This window comes from Malania oleifera, chromosome 1 (genome assembly GCF_029873635.1).
Source record: "Malania oleifera isolate guangnan ecotype guangnan chromosome 1, ASM2987363v1, whole genome shotgun sequence".
Classification (NCBI taxonomy): domain Eukaryota; kingdom Viridiplantae; phylum Streptophyta; class Magnoliopsida; order Santalales; family Ximeniaceae; genus Malania; species Malania oleifera.
Window position 1 is genome coordinate 126,690,535 of NC_080417.1, and position 22,028 is coordinate 126,712,562.

A 22,028-nucleotide genomic window follows, 5' to 3' on the forward strand; every position below is an offset into this window, starting at 1 on the left:
TCAAAAGAAAAATAGACAACGTATTTAAATGAGAAATTTTTTTTCCTTTGATGATGGTAATCAATGGTGTATGCAGTTGGCAGCAACAGCAAGAGGTGGCAGCGTGCAGGGCGGAGGGAATGGAGGCCAGTGAGAGTGAGTGGCGGTCGTCGGCAAATAAGGGGTGGCTGTCCGCGATGGTTGGTTGGGGTTGGAGATGGTGAGTGGTGGTGAACGGCGGTAGCCAATGGAAGCAGGGGATAATCGTCGGCAGCCAGCAAGGGGCAATGAGAGTCACTGGTGGCAACAGGTAGAACATGACGATAAACTAAGAGAGAGCTTGAGTTTGGATTGCACCGAAGTGACAAAATATCATTTGAAACAATTTTATAAAAATGACAAACCAAAAGGCCTTTTTTCCACACACCCCCCACCCCCCTCCTCTGGCCTTTTTGCATCCCCTGTGCTAAACTATGTTCAAGGACTAAAACAAAACATGCCCGTCGATTTCTTTTTACTTTTTTTCTTTTTTTTTCTCCAATCCCACTACGACTCATAGCAGCCCCCTACCTTCGCCAGTTTCCACTCCCCAAATAGAACAAACACCAGGCTGAAGACGTGATTTTTCATTGCAAATGATATATTTGAGGTACACAGTAATCTTTTACAAACAGCGAGAATGATTTTGCAATCTTCTACACAGCCCTTCGTCAAAGAATCCGTTACCAGATTACAGGAGATCAGTCTTCATATGTAATGAAGTATGATATTTGTCTGGAAAAAAAAAAAAAATGACCTCCTCTGCTTCATTACCGCTTGAGCTAGCTGAGAGGGTGAACGCAGCAGAGCAGAGCAGGGACTTGAGATAAAATGTGCTCCCAGAAGAACCCACATGTGGGTGAAATTGAATTTACATATGCCAATTTCTTAGTATGATCTGTTGTATAAAGACTGCTATGATGCTGCCCATGGATATGTTGATGATGTTGACAGTATCGTTGTTGAGCTGCAAAACAAATTAAGGGGCTTAGTCCACAATAGAAAGTAAACTAGTCATGCAGAGCTCACCCTGGTCTGTGAGAGAGAGGGAGATGAGTGATGCAATACCAACCAACCAAGGCACAAGCACGACCACACCAAATCTAACCTTATTGGGACCTACCCAGGCAGCTCTACCACAAAATTGATCAGAATTCAAAAGCAATGCAATGAGTACCTTGGCACAACAGTAAAGTCGTCCCTGTATGACTGGAAGTCAGCCAGTTTGAGATGTGGGGGCAGCCCTTTGCAAAGATGCAAGGTAAGACACTAATATAGATCCCTCAATCTACCCCTTCCCCAGACCCGCATATACAGGAGCTTTGCGCACTAGGCTACTCTCTTTTTATTTTGTGGAAGTATTGGAAAGTAAGAAGCAAATTTATTCCTCACTGTGTTTTCTCTCTATATCAAATACTATTTAAAATTAAAATGTTTTTATATGATTAAAAATAAAGAAAATCATGCATTAATAATGTGTAAAATCAACTCTAGAGATAAAATTAGTCCTAACAAAAGAAATTATAATGCTAAAAGGTTAAAAATCAACAAAAAATTTTGGCAAATGTTTGAAAGAAGAAATGTGCTTGCTTAACTCATAATAAAATATCTCCTTCAAATCCGTATATATGACCTTCATCAAATATGCATTTCCACAGAATATCAAATTTTTGTTCATTGATTTGGTGTGTGTGTGTGTACATAAATATATCTCACTTTCCTTAATAATCAAACATGAAAAGATGCATTCCTTCGTCTTCTCTTTTTCTTTCCTGAATGTTTTCCATGTTCCAAACAGGGCCTACATAGTTGCTTACCCATTGAAATCCTTCCTTTTCTTGTAGTGCAGCACCTATTATGCTCTCACCAACATTTGCTATCTGTGAAGCCATGACACATATAATGGCTCCAGCTGCATCAATCTGTTTCAAAATTCAACAAAGAAACAGAAAGTTAGTTTTATGTCCTATAATTTAATTTTTTTAAGAAAAAATTTTTTTATTGCTTTTGATTAGACATGATAATAAAATTTTAAAAGCTCGTATCAAACAAATAGCGCTGAATACAATTTTTCATGGGACTATTCATGTTGAATGTATTGGTTGACAACGCATTCAACCATTATCAACCAATCACCAATTTCATATTCAAATTAAAGATGTCAAAGTCAAAAGTCACATTTCTTCTAGCCAACTGTAATGCGAATGCTGTCTTTGTTTCTCTTCTTCAGTCAGACACAGAAAGAAAGAGAGGATAAAAAGCTTTTTTGGGGGGGCGGGGGGGGGGGGGGGGAGGAATTAGATCCCATGCTTTCGCAATCAGCAACACTTGGAAAATGAAACACAAAAACATCTGCAGGTAGATAATCAAACTAGTAAAAAGTAGGCACACAACATTATTCTAAGATCAAGAGTACTCCAGTTTATTTAGGAATACAAAATGAATTATACGTTCCGTCTTCTTTGCTTTCAAAATCAAGTTATGTTCATGATCAGACAAACCAAACCAGGAAGGAACACAAAGAATGCCAAGGTAAAAATCAGGTAAATATTATTTAAAAAAAATAGAGAAGAAAATGAACAGGAAAGATGAATAATGATACCTCACCAGTGAAACACAAAACCATCTGCAGGTAGATAATCAACTAGTAAAAAGTAGGCACACAAGATTATTCTAAGATCATCAGTACTCCAGTTTATTTAGGAATACAAAATGACTTATACTTTCCCCGTCTTCCTTGCTTTCAAAATCAAGGTATGTTCATGATCAGACAAACCAAACCAGGAAGGAACACAAAGAATGCCAAGGTAAAAATCAGGTAAATATATTTTTTTTTTTAGAAGTAGAAAATGAACAGGAAATATGAATAATGATACCTCACCAGCGAGATAACCAATTGATGCAAGAAGAACTGAAGCAAAAAATCCAGCAAAGGTTCCCTCAATGCTCACAGCCCCTTCTGTTCCCCTTGGAACAACCTTGAACGTTGTAACTAAATACCTGCACATGGAGCACTAATTTGAAACATTTGGACATCATATGTTTCACTGTTTCACTGAATATCATAAGGGGTCGCTGGTATTCAGATTTGCAAAAGCCATATTAAGGACATGCAAGACATTAACTCTATGTTTAGGACAAATCTTATATTTGGATTTTTGTGGATTTGGAAGAGATGTAATATAAAATTTTATTGAAATTTGTCCAAAGCCACCAAAATCTTAACCCAAATTCAAGGCCCGAAATCCGAACTCCCAAATGCAGCATAAAATGCAACATAAAAGTATTCAAGCTAAGAAGCATGCAGTGATGTGGGCATTATTTTCAAGGTTATCATATAATAACCATTTTTTTTTACAAGTATCATTAAATACTGATCATATAATCACTGGGATCAAATTCCGCCCACAGTAATTTGGTCATCAAGTTAACACAAAAATCAGCTATGATCTACAAAATTTATTACAACTTAAATAATTTTGAGGCGGAAATGGCAATTACTAACCCCAATGAGTGAGGATTGATTGGTCTTGAGAACCATTTATCTAAGAGCAGATTGGCCACCATTAGGCAATTAACTAGACCCCACCTCAACTTCAAAAAGTTCAATTTGTGTTGTTTGTAAATTCTAATCATTCTCATTGGTCACTTTCTCATTGAGTGACTGATAATTGAAGGAAAGATGATAGAAATTTTTGGCGAATACCAATTGTAACCCCTTGGACTTTGACCTTTAACTCTTGAAACTTGAAAGGGGTTCATATCACAGTTGGCTTATCACACTATCCTGGTAAAAATAATTTGCCTTCCATTTCATTGAATTATATCACACTTAAAACTTCTTTAAAATCTAAATCAATGTTTTAAAAGGTGAAGGCGTAAGGCGAGGCATTTTAACCCTTAAGAGGCGAGGCATAAGCCTTAAGGCGTTGGGACGTAAGCTTTTTGAGAATATGTTTTAAGATAACAAAAATGTAAATAAATATATTTATTGTAGAAATAAGAAAAAAATTAAGAAAACCACAAATATAATGTAAAAAATAAAAATTAGATATACTCTGCAAACTACTTGTTGGCCATTCAAAAATTGCTAACTTGAGTACATGACTTAAATCATGACGAGATAGCTATACTACTATAAAGTTCAAACTATTTTCATGATCTAAAATACAACTCTTAGTTATTTTCAAAAGCTTGAGGTTCAAAAATTTTAAAAATCAACTCATATTATGACGTTGCTTCTATATAAACATGTAGTTAAAATTTTCTAACCAATTCTAACTTGAGAATCGCACACTCAAAATGCGTAAGCCTCAACTAAAAAGGTGCAAAAGGCATGTCTTTTGTAAAAATGCGTAAGCCTTAGCAAGTAATGCTTAGCCTTTTTGGAATTTGGTATTTTAGATTGAGCCTCAAGGCGTTTTAGGCATGCTTTGCCTTGAGGTGAGCCTTAATTGAGCCTTTTAAAACACTAATCTAAATACCAGTAATCAGCACTAGTAAAGAAAGAGAAGGACAATTGAGATAGAATTGGTTAAAAAAATAATGCACGCTTGACATCAATTGATCAAAATTACCACAAGTGCCATCAAGATGTGGGAAGACAGCTCCATTTGAATCCCTTTTGTAGGGCATACAAATTTCCACAAGGAAGCCATGTTTGTGTTGCATCCAACATTGATGCTAACCCTCCTTTACATGTTTCTGACACTCCATGGATATTTTTAGATTTTAAAAACATATTTTTTCATATAAAAAAGATGAATATTTCTTAGAGGTCATCATCTCACATTTCGGTCCTCTTGGAGGTAGATGAGATTGAGTGGTTCTTCACCGCATGGGAGGACTTCTAGGTGTTGAGAAACAATAGACCCATGATGATGCCTTGGTTTTGTCGCTTTACGAACAAGGATAAAACCTTGTCACTTAAATTAAAACCAAACAAGCACAGCAACATCCTTGCCCAAATGGAGATCAATAGCTGCGTCTGGAGAAATATCGCCTTTCCAAAGGGTTTCGACTCCATGGATTGCCACAAGATCTCATCTTCGGCAGTTGTCTTGGGTAGACTAGTGATTTCCACTGCAAAAAGGAAGACCAAGGCCTCTGTACCAAGAAAAGTGATGTCAATCAACTCCCAAATGGAGAAGTGGATACCCACTCTTGGAGGATCCCTAACACCAACCTACCAAGAGGTTGTGTGCTCTTGCCTTCACTACAATAACCCTAAGGATCTCCTTATTCGTTGAGCAGGTACAATATAGGAAAGGGTTACGGGTAAGGACGCCATGTAATCTTTCACAAGCATTGTTGAGCAGGGAAGCAAAAGTGGGCACTTCTGACTGTTTTTTTTATCTTTCGGTGCAAACCCGTTCAAGCCGAAGTCCTTCTCTACCTTTGTATACCTTAACTGGCCTTGGGCTTTGGTAGCACTAATGCTAAGGCTTTTGTGTTTAGCCTCACACCCCCTCAAGCCTTTACCCCGGGCCCATTTATCAGACTTAACCACTTCTTTCACTACTTTCAAGCATTAAGAAGGCCCAGTTAGTTATGTGAAGAAGATGACTAGCTTTGGAGGGATTGATCCACCGCCAAACCCCTCGCATAAAATTCCAAGAAGCTCAGGAGGAAGAGGATGACCAGGAACTTGAGTCCACCAAATTTGAGGATTTCAGGATGATAATGAACACTAGGTGTTAGTTCCACCTCCCAAAACTTGCATTGAAGTTACATAAGACACCCCCGCCCCCAACTAACTTTGAGGTGCTGAAAGGGATAGACACTAGAAGTGCTTGTTTTAAGTAGGTCTCTAATTGGTTCTCCAGAAGATGAAGTTGGTTAGGTAAACAATCAAAGTGTCCTTTGAAGGATTTGAAGATAGGACCTTGAGTCTATTGACAGAATCGCAAAACTAAAAATAAAAAAAATAAAAAAAATAGGAAGGGAAAATTATCACCCAAAAAAAAAACCATGGGCATAGTAAGAAGATGGGACCTAATAGGGAATTAAAATGACAGTCAGTGAATTATGCCAAGATAGGAGGATACTATGGCATGGTGGAGGCTAGTAGCAAAAAATCGGGGTCCTATGGTGAAATCATGTTGAGAAAGACGATTTCATGGAAAGTTTGGGGGGTTCAATGATAGAACAAAAAAGGGAATTTATTAAGTTTTCTCTTGAAGATTGGAGGTGTGATGTTGTTTGTTTGCAGGAAACTAAAGTGGAAGTTGTGGATCAAGAGGCTTGCGGGTGGATTTTCCATGGAGCATCAAGTAATGCAGGGGCATTTTTTTTTTCTTAATTAACATGGGAACTCCAACCACCGACGAGTCCTTTTGGACCCCCCCCCCCCCAAGGTGTGGCATCACACCCACAATGGTGGAAATGTTGCCACCCGCTCAATAATGCACCCCTGGTAATTTACTGGACAATCCACAAGTAGGGAATCGAACCCGTGACCTTGAGGTCACCAAAGTTACAAGTTCGCCCTTACCACTTGAGCTAGCGCGGCTCGGCAATGTAGGGCCATTCTTGTTTTGTGAAAGGATAACGATTCTATTAATTCCTTGATGATTTCTTGCTCGTTTATGAACTTGGCGGATAACTCCTAGTGGATCCTCACCAATGTCCACAACCCATGTGAAGAATTTAGACAACTTTTTTGAAATGAACTCTTGGACATTAGAAGCCGATGAGATGCTCCTTGGATCATTAGAGGAGACTTCAATATGGTTGTTTATCCCCAAGAAAGAAGCGGGGCTAACTCAAAACATTTGTATGAGAAAATTTCTTGATTTCATCAATCGGAATGCCCTAATCAATCCTCCACTCATGGGCGATTATTACCCTAGGTCCTACTACCAGGAGTCTCCTTTTTCAAGGATAGATAGGTTCTTAATCTTAGCAGATTGGGAAGTTGACTTTCCAAAAGTTACTCAAGAGTCTCCTACCTAGGCCCATCTTAGATCACTTCCCTATTAGCCTAGACACAGGAGAAGTCAAGCAGAGGCCAACTCCTTTTTGATTAAAAAACACGTGGCTCAAGCGCGATGGCTTTAGGGACCAGGTTAAGCAAGGTGGTCTATGCTCCACCTTAAGGGGAAAGCTAGCTTTGTGTTTGCCTTGACACTAAAAGTGGTGGAAGATAAATACATTTGGAAATGTTCTTTTGAAAAAGACCATAATCCTAAACGGCATCAAGGAGCCGGATGAAGAGGAACTTGGTCAAGGACTCATTCCCACAATGAGGCTAGAAGATTTTTGCTCAAAGAAAGATTTGGCTGTCGACAAGGTCACTTGGCGGCGAAGATCACTTGGAGACAGAATTCCAAAGCCTTATGGCTCAGAAGAGTGATCGAAACACTACTCTCTCCCTCTAATTATAATATATGTCAAAGTACATACCAACGACCATAATATCCTCACTAACTCTCACTTGTCAACATAACACACACACACTACCAATACTAAATGACTAAGATAACCATCAACATTGCCCCTCAAGCTAGAGCACTTGTTACAAATGAATCTAACACGAGCACCCACCCAAGGCTTTAGTAAATAAATCAGCAAGCTACAAATCAGACTTCCCATGAGTAGTGAGAATGAGCTTCTACACAAGTTTCTCCTAAACAAGGTGGCAATCAAATTCAATATGTTTTGTCCACTCATGGAAGATTGGCCGGGTTGGAGGCAATATGGATAACATCTTGATTATCACACATAAGCTCCATAGACTAAGAATATGGAAAACCTAGTTCTTCCAACATGTTCTTCAACCAAACAAGCTCACATGTAGTGTGAGCCATGGCTCTATACTCAACTTAGCACTTGACCTAGCTACCATAGTTTGTGTCTTAGTCCTCCAAGAAACCAAATTTCCACCAACAAAGATATAGTACCCGATTGTGGATATTCTGTCGGAAGGTGATCAGGCCCAATCTGTAGTAACCGGGAAAAATAAAATTAAAAAAAAATAATAAAATAATAATAAAATAAAATAAAATAAATTAATTAAATTAACAAGTAAAATGAATAGTATGATAAGGAAAATATATATATATATATATATATATAAATAAGTTATTAGGATATATATGTAATACATATAAGTTAAAAGTAATAATGATATATATATATAATATATGTAAGTTATCTTAAAATGAGCTTCTCCAAGAAGCTTTGTTTAATTAATGGTTATCATGATATTAATATATATATATATATAATTGTATTAGGAAGCTTGCTTTAATTAATAGTTAGTATAATATTAATATATATATATATATATACATAATAGTGCAAGCTTCTCCAAGAAGCTTGCTTTAAGTTTGGAAGTGCTCTCTCTCTCTCCTCTCTGTCTCTCTTCGATTCTGGGCTAGTTTTAAGCCATATTGACAAACCGAAGCCACCACGACGCTCCTGGCGAAGTTCTCTGCAAATCTGCCGAAGCGGATCGTCAGGGAAACGAAATTGGATTTCATCCCAAATCCAGGGTAAGGCTTTATACTCAATATTTGGATTTTTGACAGTTGAAGAAAGTGATATACGCGTTGAAATATTAAAGTTTAATACTGGGAGTTTTCGTTTCCAGGGATGTTGATTGGGAACGTTAGGAATCATCCCTAAGTTGAGGTAAGACTTTTTAAACCGAATTTGACTTAGTGGTAGTTGTAGAAAATGTTGTGCGTACGAAAATACTGAACTTTAATTCTGCGAGTTTTCGTTTCCAGAGTTGTTGAGTTGGGAACCTTGCGGGTGCAGGGAAGATTTTCTTAGGGACTTTGCAGGAGTCAAGTAAGGGGATAAACTAAGCTAGTACTATTTTAGAAAATGCTTATATATATATATATATATATATATATATATTTATTTATTTATCATTTGATTTATGGAAAATGTATATGTTTATATATATGTTTTATATTTGCAAAATACTGTGAAAATGATCGTATGTTGAATATGTGGAAAATCTACTGTGTGGTATGAGTAAAAATGTTGTGGAATGCTGTTTTCTAGGAATGTGAATGATATGGATTTTTATGATGGAAAACCGGCGTACGGGCCGAGATGCTTTTATATACATATATGTGGATATGTTTGCCGACGTACAGGCTGTGCTATGTGATCTGCCGGCGTACGGGTCGTGCTATGAAATTTGCCAGCGTACGGGCTATGCTATGTGATTTGCCGGGGAACGGGCTGTGCTATGTGATTTTCCGGCGTACGGGCCGTGCTATGATAAAATGTGTAATACTGGCGTACGGGCCGATGATTTTCACGATACACGTATATATGTGAAATGATATGATTGATGTGAAAATGAATGATATGAGATATCTATATATCACGATTTTAGTATATATATATAATATCAAAACCTGGTTGGCTTGGTTTAGGCTAGCACTTGTACGGTACCGTTGCTATGTGTCCATGGTCTTCGTGATCATGATATTTGTGTTAACGCCACTGTACCGAGTGGTGTAAGATTGGATGGTTGATGTGGTTATTTTCAAGAAGTGTGCTGTTATCGCCCCTAGTGTACGGACTAGTCTGGGTAGACCCATCGGACCTACAAACTACTGTTTGACTTGGCAGTGGTCGGCCAACCATTGTCAAGTCCCGCCTTCGGGCCACACAATCCAGTCATGTGGGGGTAATACATGACAACAGTCAGCTAACCTACCAGGATTGTTTTATGTTATTATTATGATATGAGATGAGATATGCTTATGAAATGCCGTATGTTCTGCCATGTTTTGATATACATACGTTTTCCCAGATTTGATAAACAGTACTGAATATGATATGTAAGATCTATGTAGAACACGGTATACTCATGTTGCCACACACTAGTATTAGTTTATTTCCCTTACTGAGAGGTGTCTCACCCCTAAATTTTATTAACTTTTCAGGAGCCTCGGATAGGAGAGCGGAAAAAGCCCCGCTGATATAGTACGGTCTATCTGCCCTTTTTGAAGGGTAAGTTTTGTAGGGACAGTTAGATTTTGTGGAAATGTCCCTAAGTTTTATTTTTGGGATGTATAAATGAAAATACAGTGATTGTAGTAACTCTGGTATATTGTGGTATATGGTATTGAGATGTACATGTTTGTATATTTTCTGCTGCTAGGGCTTTTGCTTTATGTTCTAATATATCCCTGGTGCCCACGGGCCCAGGTGGATTAGGACCTGCTGAGCTGGAATATGGGATATGTGATATTGATAATATATATATATATAAAATATGTGGAAAAATGAGCAGGTCGTGACACAATCTACATTAATATATCCCTAAATATGAGCGTGACCTCGATCCTAATATAAGATACCTCTCCCAAGATCACCTTTGAGATATCTCAAGATGCAAATTACTGTGTTCCAATGACTTGTTTTTGAAGAATAAAAAAACTGACACATAACTCTTGTTGTGAAAGATATATACGATCAACTGACCATGAGATAATTCATCTTTCCAACAAGTCTCTAGTCCTAAGTTGGGCAACAAATCACCAAATTTGGCACTAGCTTACTGTTAGGATCCATAGGTGTATTAATGGGTTTGGATCCCAAAAGTGCAATCTCATCTAGAAGATGAAGAACATACTTCCTCTGTGACAAGTCAATTTTGATACGAGATCTCAATACTTTTGTACCTAAGAAGCATTTTAATGGTCCCAAATCCTTTGTCTGAAACTTAGTCCGCAAGAAATTCTTTAGGCTCTAAATACATTGATCATCACCACCAATAATCACAATATCATCCACATAAACAATAAGCAGAATCCTTCCAAATGGAGTATGATGATAAAATACATAATGATATGTTGCACACCATTGAAGGCCAAATTCAAGTACTACGAATCTGAAGCCACCAAATCATACCCTCAAAGACTGTTTTAAACCATATAGTGACTTCTTGAGTTAACACACTAAGCCTGACTCCTCCTGAGCAACCGATGAGTCCCTAAAATATATGATTTTAGACCCTCATTTATCTTTGTTTATCCTCATTTTATTATGTATTCACCCAAAGTTATCATTGTTCAGAGCTATGCAAGGTTTGTTTGTCTTTTCAGGAAAAACAAGTTAAAACCATGGAATTAAGCATTACAAGAAGCCAAGGAGCCTTTGGAGGATTCAAAGCTCGAATTCAGATGTTCAGCCAAGCTCCAGAAGCTTTAGATCATAAATAGACACGAAGATGACGCTCGACCATGTGGCGCGACCAGCAAACCACAGGGGCGACTAAGTCTTCCACTGCAAACTCCAAGGTTCAGACTGAGATCAGAATGCTGCAAGGTTCGACCAAGTGCGCGACCAAGTGACACCCTGGAGCGACCACGTCGAGATACTGAAACAGAACTGAGAGCAGAAATACCGAAAGTCTCGACGAAGTGGTCGCTCAAGAGACTTTCAGGGGCGACCATGTCGAGTTCCTGAGATTTCCTGAGGATCGAGATACTGCAAGTCTCGACCATCCGCTCAACCATCAAGACCCTGAGACGCGACGAAGTTGAAGACATTGAAGATTTGAATCCCTGACTTCCCGCGAGTCTCAACTAGGGCGCACACAAGAATGACAGAGGAGCGACTTGGTCGACAACGACGATATTCTGTGCAAGATTTGCTGCAAACTCTCCTAATTTGTAAAACAAACCTTGTAAACCCTAGAGCCTATAAGTATTCGCTACGAACACAAGCTCTGGGTTCCTCTTTGGCCTCTCTTAGGTTAGTAACAGACCTAAGAAGTCATTGAGAGCCAAGTTAGAGTTGGAGTAGAGTAGTTTCGGTTCGTGTATGGAGTGTCCGACGGCCTATGACAACCAGCAGCGTTCATACAACAGTCGTGTATATTAGGATCTCCTCTTGTACTTATGGCGTTAGTGACAGACGTTTTGAATGATAAAATGATGATCTTCTTACTCATGCTTTCATTTGCTGCTAACAATTTATTGCTTTCCATTTACTTGTTGTGTGTTTGATGAAAGATTGCAGATAAGGATAAGCACTACTACGTATCAGTCAGAGGGAAATAGTCGGCTACGGAACCGCGGAGGTGTTCGTTATCATTGAGACAGGGTATACTCCGGTTCCCGACCGTATTCCGAACGGTTGGTGCACCCTTGCTACCCTGTGCCCTTGATAGCCCATCTCCCGCTTTGACCCACTCGAGTTAGTACTTCTATGGAAGTCTGGATGAGCGTAGTTAGAAGCATGGCATCTAGTGTCTGATTTAGACCACTGCATTGCTTTGTAGGAGTAGGGTAACTTAGAAATTTACTTGCTTTCCAGTAATTTAGATTTACTTACTTTCGTTTACATGCTTTCCAGTAGTTGTTAGACAATCATCATTGCAAAATACCATCTTTCACTTCTTTTTTCATAACAAGGCGTTAGTAAACCAATTTGGAAGTGGTTTAATAATTGCACTTCAAGTCTCCGTGGATCGATACCCGACTTACCCACTTTCTACTGAACTTGGGATAGTTAAGTTTTATAAATATTATTTTTGGTAGTTAAGGACTCAAGCCTTGGCGAGCCTACCAGCAACAAACCCAAGTAGTTGCTCCATATAGACCTCCTCTCGAAGATCACGATGTACAAAAGCATTCTTCACGTCTAACTGATGCAGAGGCCAGTGACAGGTGGTGGCTAAGGAGATCAACAAACATACTAATGTAGTCCAAGCCATACACCTGAGTATATCCCTTAGCAACAAGGCAGACCTTCAATCGAGCCATGGAACCATCTAGGTTGACCTTTAAATGTACGCCCAACAACAACCAACCACAAACTTATCAAGAGGAACGTACGAATTCCTAAGTATCATTATCCTGCAGAGTATGCAAATCTTCTATTATTGCATTCCTCCACCCAGAATGGGGCAAGGCTTCAGAAATAGACTTAGGGGAACAGCAACAAAAGACAGGGTACTAAAAAAACAATAGTATAAGGGTGACATGAAATCATATGAAACAATTAGAAATTGGATGTTGGGTACAAGTGTGTTTATCTATTTAAACAACAATAGGAGGATCAACTACTTGGGAAAGAGAATCATCTGACAAGAGAACAAGAGAAGTAGAAGTGGAAGTTGGAGGAGGCTCTCCTCCCTTGAGTTGTGATGTGCATACTTATAGATTGGGACAAGCAATGAGAAGGACTCAAATTGGATGAAGATGTAAGAAGATTAAACGAAGGAAATAAGTTAGGATCGGGAATGCTAGGTAGAGGAAGGGACTAATCAAGATCAACATAACTCAAGGAATCAAAATAGTATAGTACAGACTCAAAAAAGGTGACATCAGCATAGACAAAGAATCAACATAAAGTTGGGCTACAACATAGATATCCTTTTTGAGTATAGGAATAACCCAAAAAAATATATCCAATTTATCCCTTCCTAGAATTCATTGATGAACGAAGGACACATAGCCAAATATACGAAGAAGTGAGAACAAAGGAGCCTTAGGGAAGATAATTGAATATGGGATTTTACCACCAAGGACAAAAATGGCATTTTATTGATGAGAGAGCAAACGGTGAGCACAACATCACTCCAAAAAACTTTGGGGACATTCATTTAATACAATAGGGTTCAATTGACTTCAAGAATATGTATGTTTTTTCGCTCCAAAACTCCATTTTGTTGTAGAGTGTGGGCACAAGATGACTGATGGATCATGCCAGAGTTTGTCAAACAGCCAATAAGTAGTGAATTGAGTACTGAAGTACTCATTAGCATTATCTCTATGAAGTATTCAGATTGGCATATCAAACTGAGCCCTTATTTGGAAACAGAAGGCACAACAAATATTAAACAACTCAAAACAATCTTTCATTAAATACAACCAAGTCATTCTGGAGTAGTCATCAACAAAAGTAACAAACTATCGAAATCCCAACTTTGATGTGACACGACTAGGACCCCAAACAGCAGATGGACTAACATAAAAGGGCTAATGACTCTTTTATTGACTCGAGAGGCAAAGGGAACACAATGATGCTTTTCTAATTAACAATACTCATAGTTGAGGTTAGGCACACAACTCAAAGTAGGAACTAGTTGTTTTCAACTTGTCCAATGATGAATAACCAAGGCAATGGATTTGATGCAGTATGGTAGTGGCACTACAGGCAATAAGAGAAGAGAGCAACTCAAAGTAGTAAAATCCACCAAACTCAAAGCCTATTCCAATCGTCTTCCTCATCTTCAAATCCTAAATAAGAATAGAATCAAGAAAGAAGGTTACAAAGCAATTTAGTGACTTTGTAATTTTACTTACAGGAAAGAGATTAAAAGGGGATTTAGGAATGTAGAGAATAGAATAAAGAGAGATGGAGGGAGTAGGATTTACTATTCCTATTCCCTTAGCAATAGTAGTGGACCAATCAACAAGGGTAACTTGAGGAATATTTTTGTAAAACACTCGAGTAGAAAAGAAGTTGGTGACACTGGTCATATGGCCAGTGGCAGTACAGTCGATAACCCAAGGACTAATGGGAGAGATACTGGATGACATATAGACCGTATGGTTACTTTTCTTAGAAAAAGATGCAATGTGATGAGATGCTTGTTGGGACGTCTGATACTGCAAGAACCTTGAATACTCCTCCTCTAAGATAGCTATAGTCCGTTGTTCACTGAAACAAGTAATTAACAAGGGATACACACTTTTGGGATTTGGGAAACCCCATCCCAACACACATTCAACCTCAATAGAGCAGTCAAAAATTACAATGGACAACATGTCTTTCAAATTCACCAATTCAATCCCAACATACACAACCTTTGACAATTGATGCAAACCACAAGCCCACAACGTAAGGATAAAAAACATAGAAAATACCACTGTTTCAAGCCCAATAAACTCAATAAAATTGACAAACAGCTTCAAGAAGAATCAAACAACCATTCCTCAAATGTCGTAAATGAGCAACTAAAAAAGGTGAGATCTTTGGGCAAAAAACATAACAAAAAAACCTCACTAATATGCTTATAGAGGGATTCGAGCACTGCTAGAAGAAGTAAGGCCAGAAACATGCCTGAAATTGGCTTCAAACCCCCACACAAGGGGTCAACCCTGGAAGCCTTTGACCAGTGCGTAAGGGCTTATGGGGAATCTTGAGATGAGATTTCAGTGAGGGGCAGATCAGCAGTGTCTGTGGGTGACTATGGTGTGTTGTTTTTGAAAAATCTATGGTGGATTTTGTGTTCTTGAACTGGCAGCATCACTCAAGAATTTCTCAGCGTCACTTCTGGCAGCTGCTAGTGCTGGCTGTTTTTTAGGGCTTTAGAGTTGGTGGAAATTCTTCTATGATGGTAGACATGCAGCGGATTTAGAGTTTTAGGGTTTGGTTTTGATGGTGGCTATGACAATTAGGGTTTAGGTCTCAGAATCATGATTTGATACCATGTTGAATAACTGGGTAAACTGGAAGACCTAATCACAATGATAGGTCTCTCCCTCTATTTAATATATACCAAAGTACATACCAATGACCATAATACCGTTGCTAACTCTCACTTGCTAACATAACATTCACACACTGACAATGCTAAATGACTAAGATAACCATCAACAGATATAAAAAGGGCATTTTTATGAGGACCTTTATACTAAACCTGAGGCCTATAAACCAGATCTTTAAATCCTTCCACAGTGGCATGGTTTGAGAGGCCCTTCGATGAGGTGCAAATTTATATCAAACCCTCAAAGATTGTGACAGGGATAAAGACCTAAGACTTGATGATTTCTCCTTAGCCTTCTATCAAGCTAATTAGTGCCTTCTCAAGGAGACATCCTCAACATTTTTTAGGAGTTTGTGAGAACAGGAAAACTTCTATGTTGCATTATGCCACTTTTATTACCCTAATTCCAAAGAAATCAGGGGCTTGCAACATCAAGGATTTTTGCCAATCAGCCTTGTGGGAAGTATCTCCTAGCTTTAGTCCTTGGAGCAAGGCTCAAGAAAGCCAATTCAAAAGTCAACGAACAGCACCAATACACTTCCATGGTAGGGGCAAATCATGGATGCAACCCTTATTGCAAACGATGTTGTGGATGCCTATTGTAAGGATAAGGGAGGTGGTTTGTAAGCTTGGCATAGAGAAGGCTTTTGATCATCTCAACAGGAACTTTCTTCACAGTATTCTTAGGAGAATGGGCCTTGGAAAGCTGTGGTGCACATGATCGCACAATGCATCAATATCCAAGATTCTTGGTGCTCATCAAAAGCTGCCCATCTAACTTTTTTACTCGTCTAGAGGTTTAAGGCAAGCGTCCATTTTTTTTTTTTTTCAATCTTGATTATGGTAGTATTAAGCCTCATCCCTCATGTTGAAGAAAGCCACCAAAGGAGGCCTCCTCAAAGGTCTCAACTTAGGTAAAAATGAGAGGTTTATCGAAGTTGCACATCTTTTTGCGAATGATAGCAAAGAAGACCCTCATAAAATCCTCAACCCCACTGCTGGGTTTGAGGCACTCTCAGGTCACGTGAATCTAGTAAAAAGTGAAATTACTACTAATTACGAACAGCACTAGGGGCCTCTCCTTGTGATTTCTGAGCTGCAAACTAAGAACCTTTCCAATTACATATCTCAATCTCCTTCATTGAACCAAATTCAAAGATAAAAGAATTTGGGATACCATAATTGAAAAGTTGGAAAAGAAGTTCGCAAACTTCCTGTCAATAGGTGGACACTTCCACTCGTCAAGAGCACCTTTGACTAGCCTCTCAATCTATTACATAGCCCTTTCCTTTACCTGTTTTAGTTGCAAAAAGGCTTGAAGTAATTTAAATGAGATTCCTTTGGGGTAGGTCAGGGGAGGAATTAAAATATCACCTTGGCAACCAGGTAGTTAAACAACCTATTCGCTTGGGAGGCTTGGGGCTAAAACCCCTCTCTAGTTTCAACAAAGCCCTTCTAGAGAAATGGCTTTGGAGATTCATGAAGGAAAAAGACCACCTTTGACAGGGAGTCATTGCTTCTGCACAATGATTGTCGCTAATATAGGGGAGGATCCTATAGAGTTGGAATTTGGAAATTCATAGAGAAAGGTTTGGATGATATTTTACCCTACATCAATTTTCAAGTGGGGAATGAGGGCAATGTGTTCTTTTGGCATGATGTTTGGCATGGCTAAACGCTCCTTGGTGCAAAATTTGAGAAAAGAAGCCTTTAACAATCAATATCTTCAACATCTTCATATTTCACAACAAAGGACCTCCTGAAGCATTCCCATGGTTAAAAACATCACTAATAGGGAAATTGAGCACCTTGCAAATTTTACAGAAATTTGTACAAGTTTCATTACTGAAACACTGCCAATGAACCATAATGGATTCATAGTAGTGGCAAATTCACAATCAGACCCTTTTACAGGAAACTCTCCTCATAGAGGACAAACTGCATCAACTTCCCTTGGAAATTCTTTAACAGCAGCCCCAAAAAAGGCTGCTTTTCTTGCTTGGGGGGCAAAATTTTAACCCTTGATAACTTGCAGAGGGGGCTGCCCCTTGTCAACCAGTGCTTTGAACGTTTGGACAATACTAAATCCGTTGACCATATCCTCCTGCACTGCCAGTGAACTGGGAACTTTCCTTTGAGCAGGTAGCAGTGGGCTACTGCCAGTTCTGTGGAAGAGGAGTTAAGGGCCTGGAAAGGTATTCGAGCCACTAAAGAGAAGAAGAAAGTTTTGACCCTCATTCTCATAGCCATCTTATAGGGGGCATTTGTTTCGTGGCATCTTTTTTTGGGAATGTGATGTCTATAACATCTCATTCCCACATTTGTTTGAGCATTCGAATCTGATGTAGCAAACATATTTACATTCCTAGGAATGTAAGGATTCCTATAAAACACGGGCATCCTATTCCCACATCCCATGGTTAAGTTACATGAGAATCCTACTTTTTGGACCAAATTGCCCTTACTATTTTGGATTTTAAACAATAATGCCCCTATAATATAATTACACTCTATTATTAGATTTAAAATAATAAATTACTAATAAACTAAAAGTAAAAAATTTTAAATTAGCATAAATATTAATTATTTAAATTAAAAAATATGTAAAATTTTAATTAAAGATATTAATTATATAGTTTTAATTAAATTTTAATGAATTATTAGTTAGTAAATAATTAAAATTTTAACTAGAAAATATTAAAATGGCAATTAAAAATATTAATTAACATAAATGTTAGTTAATTTTTTAATTAGAAAAATAAATCTTTTAAAATTATAAATATTAATAAGAAATTTTTAATTAATTTTTTAATTATACAATCCTTAAAATGTCTATTAAGAGTGCTAATATTTATGTGAATTAACATTTTAATTGAAAATTTTAATTTATTAAATATAAGTAATTTTATTATTTTTTTATAAAAATTTAATATAATAGTTCACATTTAAACACTATATTGCCCTCAATTATTTCGATTAATCAGCTATTAAGCATTAAATATTTTAAATTTGTATTTATTGAAAATTTTAGGATATATATTTAATTAAATACATATTCTTAGTAGGTTTTTGTGTTAAAAAATGCAATTTTTCTTAATATATTCGTCACACACATGTTAAGGGTATAATGGTCATCTTCTTTAAAAACCTACCAAGATTTCCATGTTGAACCAAACATTGAAATAGAATCCTTTGTACATTCATGGGAATCTTACAAGGCAAAACAAACAAAAATATTCTCATCAGGCAAACATCCTATTCTCAAGAATAAGAAGAATGTAACTCAATGGTAATATTTTTTATGTTACAAACCAAACAACCACTTAGTGTTTTGGAAGGAAAGAAATAAGAGCGCCTTCGAAGGATCAGCTATGCCCTTACAAATTACTATGCCCTTACAAATTAGCAAAGACAGTGGATTGCTACTGCTACAAGCTGGTACAGTGGACTATATCGAATGATCCTGAAGGAAAGAATTAGGAGAGCCTTCAAAGGATCAGCTCATCAGCCACGCTCTTACAAATTAGTAAAGACAGATTGATACTGTTAAAAGCTAGCACAGTGGACTATTTTCAAATGATCCTATTGTAATTCTTGATTTCTGTAACACCCTCCCCCAACCCTAGAAAAGTGGGGAGCCTGGTGGCCTAAGGACTCCTTTTTTCCTTTTTACACATCACTTATTTAACATCAAAAGTTGGTAGACAGCATATTGAGATTTGGCTTATCTTCTATTTTGGATATGGCAAAAGCTAAAATTGTAAAGAAAAAAACTAAAAAGAATCATCTTATTAAAGAATATAAAACAAATAAATATGACAAAGATCGTTGGGATAAAACATCAAATGCACAACATATTGAGATAAGACTTCTATTTTGACAGTGAAAAGACATTATTGCAAAGGAAAAAGAATCACCTTATTTGAATAATATAGAAGAAAAAATAAACAAGAAGAATAATAGGATTATAAATTTTTCCAATATCAAGAATTTCACTCATTGACAATTTGAGAAGAAACTACTACAAATTAGCAAAACACCCAAAACAACACCAAGCAAAGAATTACTTACGTTGTTTTGCCATATGCCTTCCCTATCTCACTTGAGATGGTATCACTTAACTTAGTACAAAAACTGGCAACAAACCCCAGTTGCCAAAGCTGAGAAAATGCTTTGCCTCCTACGCCATATATTGAAAGAAAAGCACAAACACAACCAGCAGCACTTGAACCAATTACACTACCTGGTCCTCTTCTTCCTTTCCTCTTCTCAGCAATCCCTTGAGCCTCCTTTTGTGCCATCTTAATCTTCGTAGCTGCAGTGCCCTAACAGATGCAAAATGTTCCATCCCATACACAAGAATCAAATTTCAAACATTAACCAATCAATCTGTCACAAAAATGAACAATAATCAAATAGAAAATAGATAATCAGTTTAGAAGAAAACAAATCACATAAAAGTATTACTAAATTTGAATCTTGTCTAGAAGACTAATATTTAAATTCTTTCCAAATGCATAGGCATAATCAGCTGGGAATCAAACCCTAAATTAGAGAGCAAAAATCCCAAGCACAGCCTAAAGTAAAAAAAGAAAAATTATAGAAGAAAATGATTGATATAAAATCTATACTATATCCATGTATATTTTTTTTATAATAAAAATTAATTAAATAAAATTAGACAAATATACAATGAGGTGGAGAACAAGACATCCACCAAGAATCAACTAAAACAACAATGGTAGGGCAGCCCTCCAATCCCATTGAAGATCAAACAGCAAAATCCCCCAAACGGATCTCAAAAGAATGTGCCCAAAACAGTTCAGAAAGACAACTCTGTCCCACAATGAATGTGGAGAAGTTGTTTGAGCCTTGAAAATTCTAGCATCCCTCTTGATAAAAAATGGTCCACAGTATTGCATGTATTGCACAAGTCCTTAAAGCCCTTCCTTTTCTACTTCTTCCAAAGCCACAGAATCTCATTCACAAGAAATCACCCACATTTCTCCTTTTAATAAATGAGTGTCTCGTTTTTGTGAGGAGTGCACCTTTGCCTTGCACCATGCGCCTAGGCTCCAGGAACCCTTCGCATCTCAGTGCAACTAACGCCTTTGACTACTATGCTTTGTCATGACAATTTGCAGTGAAAAAATATAAATCAAAAGGATGGACAAAATCAATAGTTCAAAAGTACAAACAACGCGATGGAATTATAATTGCGCATAAAACTGCGTCAATGCTATCAATTACTGATTAAACTCTCAAAAGGATGATAAAGACCTAGATTCATAATGGGATGTCAATCAAACTACCGGAAAATGAACAATACTCAGAGCCCATAATCATGCAAAATTACAATTTTTCAAATTAAATAAAACAGAATAAAAAGACATAAAGAAGATGATGATTGGCTCGAGCGAGAGCTTACAATGACGAAATAGGCAGCGACGAGGAGAAAACCCGAGGGGCCAAAGGCGCGCCAGGTGAGAGTACCGAGAACGAAGGCGGCGGCAATGCCGGAGAGAGAGAGGCCAGAGACGAGAATGGGAGAGCCGAGGGCGAAAATGATGAGGTTGCAGAAGAGAGAGGATGGCCAGGAGGGAGGGGAGGACTGGAACAGATTGAGCGCTTGCTGAAACCCTAAGCCCGGACCTGAGAGAGCCATTGCGGTCTTGGGAGGTCTCGGGTTTGGGGAGAGAATTAGGGTTCTCTTGGTCGAAGGAGGGAGGAAGAAGCGGGAGGAACAAGAGCTCCGGTATGGAAATGCGGACCGGGAGGGAGGTCTGAAGCAGAGCGGAGTTGTTGAACTCCAAGCAGCCATTTCAGTGGAGGGGCAAGTCAACTGTCAATGTCCATGAAATAAGGCGTGCGTGGAGAAGCAGACGGGTGGATAATGGATATGGATCTTCTCAAGCGGAGCTTCCAATTTTCGATCCGACCCGAACTGTAGGCCAGCCGCCAGTTCGCATCATTTTTTTAAAATTTAAAGGTTTGTTTGGTATATTCTTGTTTTATGTTTTCGAAATTAATATATATATATATATATATATATAAATGCATTCATTTACGTTGCATGTTTGTATCATTTTGAAAAAAAAAATTTAAAATTTAATAAATATTTTATTCCGTAACTTTATATTTACAATTTTTGTGGTTATCGTTCATTTTATCTCAAAAGTCAATTGCTAGAAATAGGGATGAGCATTCGGTTGGTTCGATTGATTTGGTTAATTAACCAATTTAATTAAAAAATTTCGGTTGAAAAATCTCATTAATAGAATCAACCGAAATTTCATATTTAATCGAACCCCAAACCGACCGACTAGAATTTTGATTAAATCAGTTAATATTTTAATATATATAAAATATAAATAATATATAATATATAAAAAAATTAGTATATATATATATTATATATAGAATATTTTAATATATAATTATTTATTATTAATTTATACTATTCGGTACCGAAATAACCGAACCCAAAAATTGAACCAAAAATCAAAAATCGAAATTCAATTAAAATGAAAACCAA

The 22,028-nt window shown here is 37.5% G+C and overlaps 1 protein-coding gene across 1 annotated transcript; it reads right to left on the reverse strand.

Annotated features, from left to right (window-relative positions):
• Positions 1-587: 587 nt before the first annotated feature.
• LOC131161043 (protein VTE6, chloroplastic) lies at positions 588-21,365 on the reverse strand. Its single transcript, XM_058116888.1, has 5 exons — positions 20,922-21,365; positions 19,565-19,818; positions 2,895-3,018; positions 1,836-1,940; positions 588-985 (listed from the first exon to the last, which is right to left on the reverse strand). Exons 1-5 carry the CDS (start codon positions 21,312-21,314, stop codon positions 890-892), a joined length of 972 nt encoding a protein of 323 aa, XP_057972871.1. The 5' UTR covers positions 21,315-21,365; the 3' UTR covers positions 588-889.
• Between the last annotated feature and the right edge of the window lie 663 nt (positions 21,366-22,028).

Bases quoted from the DNA above. Each gene is read 5' to 3' on its own strand.
- LOC131161043 (XM_058116888.1), bottom strand. From the start codon at position 21,314: ATGGCTGCTTGGAGTTCAACAACTCCGCTCTGCTTCAGACCTCCCTCC. The intron at 19,819-20,921 runs GTAAGCTCTCGC...TGCATCTGTTAG, and splicing joins TCGCTGCCTATTTCGTCATT to GGCACTGCAGCTACGAAGAT. The intron at 1,941-2,894 runs GTATCATTATTC...ATTTTGAAACAG, and splicing joins TTGGTTATCTCGCTGGTGAG to ATTGATGCAGCTGGAGCCAT.